We start from the raw sequence: 7040 nt of genomic DNA, 5'->3' as shown, positions 1-7040 counted from the left end.
TTTCTGTACGGAAAATTGGGCAAATATTCCCCTATCTAGGTGTGCAAAGCTATAATAGAGACATATCCAAACAGATTGATGGCTGTAATGAAAGCAAAAGGAAGCTTTACGAAGTATTAAGTCAGGGGTATGATGACTTTTCCAACCCTGTTATTCTAGTTTTTCATTTTTTATTAATTTTCAGAACTGTTTACTTTTTTTTTCATTATTTTGATGTTGTACAGCTAAATTTGTTAATAAACTGGAAAAGATTTTTTTTAAAATGGGTTTTGATTTCAGGCTGTAAGACAAAAAAAGTAACTATTTCAAAAGGGTATGATGACTTTCTATAGGCACTGTATATGCAAAAAAAAAATATGCGTGGTAGTGTTAATGTGTGAGTGTGCGTGTGTTTATATGCGTGTCGTGTGTGTGTGTGTGTGTGTGAGCGAGCGAGCGAACACTCCGATTTCATGTCTTAACCTCCCTATAAGGGGCACAGCAGCGCTGTGTTTGCTTAAGCGTGTGAGCAGCATGAGGGGCAGGCCAGGCCATCGCTCAGGCACGGCGTGCTCCGTGTTTTGAGTGAAAGTATGTTTGCAGAGGAGATAAATATTTCCATGGCAGCGGTCGTCATGGTGCATTATCGTCTGCCGGAGCTGTGTGTGTCTGGACGCTGGACCCTCGGGGGAGGAGAGGCGAGGGGGGGGGGGGTGAGGAGGGTAACAGGTTGAGAGGCGCAGTGAACCCTGAATCCAGGAGTGGGGCCTAATTTGGGGAATCCGACAGTTTGTGTGTGTGTGTGTGTGTGTGTGTGTGTGTGTGTGTGTGTGTGTGTGTGTGTGTGTGTGTGTGTGTGTGTGTGTGTGTGTGTGTATGTGTGTGTGTGTTTCAAGGGTGAGACATCTCTGTCAGTTTGGCGAGTGAATGTTATGGCTTGCGTTAGGTGTGAGAAAGTGATGTTTATGTGTGCTCACATCAAGTGGAAAAGAGAAGTGACAGCAAAAGTTTTTGTATGAGATGTCTGCGTGTATAGTTGAGTTAGACGTCTGCTTGTTTGTGTGTTTTCCACAACTCAGTTCTTTACGACATTTTAATCTCCGTCAAATCTAATCGGCATCATTTTTTCTGCCAGCTAGTCTCTCTCTCTCTCTCTCTCTCTCTCTCTCTCTCTCTCTCTCGCTCTCTCTCTCTCTCTCTCTCTCTCACTTTCTCTCTCTCTCTCTGGCTCTCTCTTGTTGATACAGTGTTTTTAGCCCTGTGTGATTAATGGCGATCTTCCGACACACAGACGCACACTTCAGAGCCCAGTGTCACCGCCGTCATTAGGAGCCGCGGGGCTGATTAGCCTGGCTAACTAGTGAGCTCGCTCTGAAGCCAGTGCCAGAGGGGGTGGAGTGGGGGCTGCCTAGCCAGCAGTGTCTAATCGGGGATTTAGGATGGAGGTTGAAGGTGTGTGTGTGTGTGTGTGTGTGTGTGTGTGTGTGTGTGTGTGTGTGTGTGTGTTTGTGTGTGTGTGTATGTGTGGAGGGAGTTGGCAGGTATCTCAAAGCCCAGCCTTTTGAAGTCAGGACTCTTTGTGACTTCATCAGGAACACAAACACACACATACACGCACACGCACACACACAGCTAGCTGTTGCCTATGTTAACATAATCAGCAAGGCGAGTGGGATTTGGAGTGGGGCGTTTGATGTGCTAATAGTCGGGAGAAAGTTTGTGTGAGTGTGCGTCTGTGTGTGTCTTTGTGTGTGTCTGTGTATACTGTATGTGTATACTGTACTGTATGTGTGTCTGTGTGTGTGTGTGTGTGTGTGTGTGTGTGCACACGTACGTGCACTTGTGTGCATGTGTATGTGCACATTAAGCTAGGTTCTTCATGCTGTGGGGAATAAAGAGCTCACTGATCGCTGCAAGTCACTGTGCAATTTCTGAAAGGGGAATGCACATAAAATATATGGACTTGAAGCATATATATCATATACATTAGCGTTACGCACATCCCTTTAATGCTGAGTCCATTCTCCAGTTGTCATTCTCTCGTAGCTTTCCATGGTGAATCAGGGAATCTTTCCATATGCAATATAGAATCTCGTAAATCCCATATCCTTTTCCTTACCAACTGGGAATGAAATCAGACATCTGTCTCTGTGTGTGTGTGCATGTGTGGGAGGGGCGGAATGCAGAATGCCCTTTTAGTCTGCAACGAACTGCAGTGGTATTAAATCTGTCCCTCACCTGAAGTTTGTCTGTCTGCCTGTCTGTCTGTCTGTCTGTCTTGGTGTGTCTGTTACTCTGTGTCTATGTGTGTTACTCTGTGTCTATGTGTGTATGAGAGTATGGATCTAACTGCTCTAGTATTTGAATTGTCTTTCCTATAGGAGAATGATACTTGAACTTAACAGCTGATCGAAAACCGTTTTTAAAACCCATGAGCCAATTTCTGTTCTGTCAGAGAGGAATCACCTCAAGCTTAGAGCATTACAGCATTACATTAGTATTCGTCCATTTTCCGACCAGGAATGGGTGTGCTTTCAGACACAGGAAGGGAGTTCAGAAAAACACTCAAAATTATCAAAGACCCATAATGATTTCCGAATTAAGCTGTTGACTTTATGCTCACATGGAGAAATGTAGAGTGTCAGCCAATAACAATTGCTCAGACATTGTGTGGTTTGCAAAACCAACGTAATTGTTCTGCTTCAATTGCAGTCTGGCAGTTCATAAACGTGGCGTTAGAGGCTTGCAGATTGCTGGAGCGAAACCTCTAAACAGTTCGCTGCTTCGTCCCGTTCTGTGACAGCGGTCGTCAGTAGTCTGGTTGTCTGGGGGAGGCAGGGTCAGCCTGAATATGTATTCATATGCTGATTTATTGGCCCAGTGTGGTTGTGTCCATTCATTTCAACATTGAGCCGTTATTAGCTTCCTGTGTAGCACAACGGCCCCTTTGTCAGTGTGTGGATGCTGTGCTGCTGTTTTAATCACTTTTAGTCTTTCAAAAAACAATAGACTGTGTTGAATATTAGTGCACAAGTATTTGTGTGTGAGCGAGAGGTACAGAAATCTGCGTGTCTGAATGTGTGCGTGTGGAAGCATAGCGGAGCGTGTGAAAATGGTATGTTTTTTCACCTGTTTGGTCTTCCCTCTGTAACTCAGAGGGAGCGAGAAGGATTAGTGGATGAGAAGATGGCAGAACCACCTGTTAAAATATCACTCATACATACGCCACAGCTGCTGCTCCAGGACATACGTAATGTGTGCATTTCTATCAAGATGTCCGCAAGATGTCCTGTCCATACTTTCCCTTAACACGCACACACACACACACACACACACACACACACACACACACACACACACACACACACACACACACACACACACACACACACACACACACACACACACACACACACACACACACACACACACAGAGAGAGAGAGAGACAGAGACACTTGGCAGGCCCTATGTCTGCACTGAGACATCCATTCTTGGGTACAGACATAGGGTCTGAGGGTGCATTTGTAGCACTCATCCCAGCTCTCTCCTGGGTCCTCCACAGACAGACAAGAGGGCAAGTGGAGAGAGGGAGAGACAAGAGGGAGAGAGAGAGGGGGGGAGAAGAGGGGGAAAGAGACAGGGAAAGAGAGTGAGAAATGTTCTGATTGCTTTTATAGATTCCAACTGTCCGTATAATTAGACATTCTTTTGCAATCCAAAAGTGTTCTTTTGACATGCAAATAGAGCTCATTTGAGTTTGAATTTCAGATGAGAGAAAATGGAGGGGAAATGGAAAGGAGAGAGAGAGAAAGAGAGAGAGCGTGGAAGCGGGAGAGGGCCTAAGGGAGAGAGAGAAAAGGAGGAATGAATGAGAGAAGAATGAATGAGAGAAGAGAGAAAGAGAAAAGGAGGAATACATGAGAGAAGAGGAGAGAGAGAGAGAAAAGGAGGAATGCATGAGAGAAGAGGAGAGGGAGAGAAAAGGACAAATGAATGAGCGGAGGAGAGAGAAGGGGGAATGGATGAGAGAAAAGGAGGAATGAATGATGGAAGAGGGGAGAGAGAGAGAGAGAGAGAGAGAGAGAGAAAGAAAGAAAAGGATGAACGGATGAGAGTAGAGGAGAGGAGAGAGTCGGGGAATGCCCTACTCTGGTCATTTGGCTCTCCCACAGGGTAAGCGACCTGGATCAGACACACACACTGAGAAGACTGGTCCTAATGGATCGCACAGGCTTCACTGGAAGAGGCTCTAACGTCTCTACGGCTTACATAACGCGCACACACACACACACACTCAAACACACACACACACACACACACACACACACACACACACACATACTGTATACACATCACAGACTGAGACAGTATACACACACACACACACACACACACACACACACACACACACACACACACACACACACACACACGGTCTCTCTTTTTTTTCTATCTCTGACACACACTCTCTCTGTCTTTTTCTCTGTCACCCACACACAAACACACAAACGCGCTCACGTAAAGGTTAAGTGGGATCCTGATCCATCTTGCAGGTGTGTCTGAGAAGCTCAGTTCTGGGGTGAGGAGGAGTGCATCTCTCCATCTCCTAACGGAGGAGCTTTGTCTGGTGCACACTGGTCCCCTTCAGTCTGGGTGTCCTCAAAGAGCTCAACGCCTCAGTTACCGCACATGCCGTGTGGGGATCCATTTCAATTAACCCAAATGGAATCTCTCTCTCTCTCTCTCTCTCTCTCTCTCTCTCTCTCTCTCTCTCTGTCTCTCTGTCTATCTCTTTCTATCTAGAGTATCTCTGTCTCTCTCTCCCTCTTCTCTCTATCTCTATCTAACTATCTACCCTCTCTCTTTCTCTCTCTCTGTCTCTCTGTCTATCTCTTTCTGTCTACAGTGTCTCTGTCTCTCTCCCTCTTCTCTCTATCTCTATCTTTATCTCTATCTGTCTCTCCCCCTCTCTCTGCGGTAGCGTTGCTCCTTCCAGAGGTCTCTCCTCATTGTGGCCCTGGTGTTAATGGACTCCACATTGGAGAAATGAGTCAGTGACAGATGAGGGAAATGCCATTTGGTGACATTTCGATAGAAAGACGCGGCACGGCCTTCCTCACAAATGACTCTGTGGCCTGCTGTTAAGACCACGTGTCTGCGGTCGGTTGGGTTTCTCAGTGTTCCTCTGTCTCTCTCTCTCTTTCTCTTTCTCCTCTGTTTCCCTGGCCTTCTACTCCCCCTCTCTTCCTTCCTCCAAAACGTCCATTCTTCTCTCTCTCTTGTTATAAATGGATGAGCTGGAGCCTTTGACTCCGCATGACTTGTGTCAGTCCAATGCCCATGTGTGTCATTGGGTTTGATGCTACCCAGTGCTGATCCCAGAACAGTTAAGAGACAGAGTAGATGCCTGTGGTGTGTCCAGCCCTCCCCAGGCTCCCTACTGTTGTGTCAGAGCCGAGTGGTTATGGATTGAGAGGGGAGATTGGGGGGTTGGGTTGTTATGGCCGCTGCACCACTGTAGGATTTCACCCACATACAGTATTATTACAGACATACTACTTGTTAAAATGTTTTATTCTTGTAAACATTTTGTAAGTAGAAAACAGCTGTAGAATGTAAGTAGAAAACTGTAAGATTTACAATCTTGTAGCCCTCTTTTGGAGTACAGTATCTCACACACATGCCTCTCTCTCTCTCTCTCTCTCTACAGATAGTGTCATTAAAGACAAGGAGTTTGAGGTGATGATGCAGATCGACTGTGAAGTGATGGACACCCGCATCCTGCACGTCAAGACCTCCAGTATCCCACCGTTCCTGCGCGCCAATCAGACCCACAACGACACGGTCTACCACCCCAGCCCTGCCGGCGCCCAGGCCCCCCCCACCGTCAGCGTGCTGGTTGGCTCCGCATAGCCTCCCGCCATGCCAGCCAGCTGATCAACTACTGTGATCAAGTCGACAGACAATTCAAAATATAATAATAATATTATTTTTGTTTTCCAAATAAATCCATGAAGAATATCATGTATATATTTTTCTCCCCTTACGCTGTAGCCAGGATATGCAATATGCAATCTCAGTGCAACTGACCTTTTCTTTATGACTTTGGGTGTTTATTTTTATTTTTTTGGTGTTGGACCCTCTTGATTATGTTTGTTATTTGTTACTTGGTTGCTTGTCAGGGAATCAGGGTTGGGATGGGATTGGAGTGAAGGTGGTTGTGGTAGCGGTCTCCCCCCAGGAGGTTCGGGGCTTAAGGCGGCCCCAGACATGTCCCTCCTGTCCTCCACCACCCCCACCCACCCATCACCTTTCGTCAGTTTGCATTTCCCTCACCGGTGTCGGGGTGGGAGGTGTTGGTAGGGGGTTGGGGGTAGAGGGTGTCCCATACCAGGAGTCTGGGGGGCCGCAGTGAAGCCATACACCCTCCTCCTCCTCCTTCTCCTCCACCAGCAGGGTAATTGGTGAGTGACAGCAGGAGGTGTGGAGTGAACCCTGACTCACCCCTCGCTCATAGCTTGCATACCTCCAGTCCTGCTGTTGACGTGTGGCCATTTTAGATTTTAGAAGTATGGGCGAGTTCCAGACAATGAGTTTAGGCCAACAGTGCATCAGCCCTATCACCACTAGAAAGCAGCAGCGTTGGGTTGTGGCTGTGGGTATCCAAGTGTCCCTGGTGACGAGGGTGATGCACGCCTGTGGGCCATCAACACATCACAGTGGGGGTCTCCTAATTCTGCTCTTGGTCTCAGGTAAATGTATCTGAACTCTTACCATTCTGTCAGGGATGGTTCAAGCCACTTTGTTTTTTCGAGTTGCTGTATTGTTTTGTGTGTGTGCTTGTTTTACTCGTTTTGATTGTTACACGGTGCGTTTATTATAGACTATATTTTGTTGTTGGTTTGCACTGGGTTCGCTTTGACAGACAGGATGTCTTTTGAAGAAAAAAATATAATTTATGAAGTTGTATTAACATCTTAAGGGACTGCCCACAATAGCTCTGTTTATTAGTCGAGAAGAAAATAAGCTCTGCTTCAATTAAATATATTTCTATTCTGAA

General features: G+C 46.4%; 1 protein-coding gene across 1 annotated transcript in view; it reads left to right on the top strand.

Moving 5' to 3' along the window:
* Positions 1 to 7040, top strand: part of atf6 (activating transcription factor 6) — a 59066-nt gene extending 52026 nt beyond the window's left edge. Inside the window, exon 16 of the mRNA XM_062555402.1 lies at positions 5691 to 7040. Within this exon, the coding sequence (XP_062411386.1) occupies positions 5691 to 5893 (203 nt within the window). The 3' untranslated portion in view covers positions 5894 to 7040. The remainder of the gene's footprint in view (positions 1 to 5690) is intronic.

This window comes from Sardina pilchardus, chromosome 15 (assembly GCF_963854185.1).
Source record: "Sardina pilchardus chromosome 15, fSarPil1.1, whole genome shotgun sequence".
Lineage (NCBI taxonomy): Eukaryota > Metazoa > Chordata > Actinopteri > Clupeiformes > Clupeidae > Sardina > Sardina pilchardus.
The sequence above is the reverse complement of the archived record's forward strand: the minus strand, read 5'-3'. Positions and strand labels throughout refer to the sequence as shown.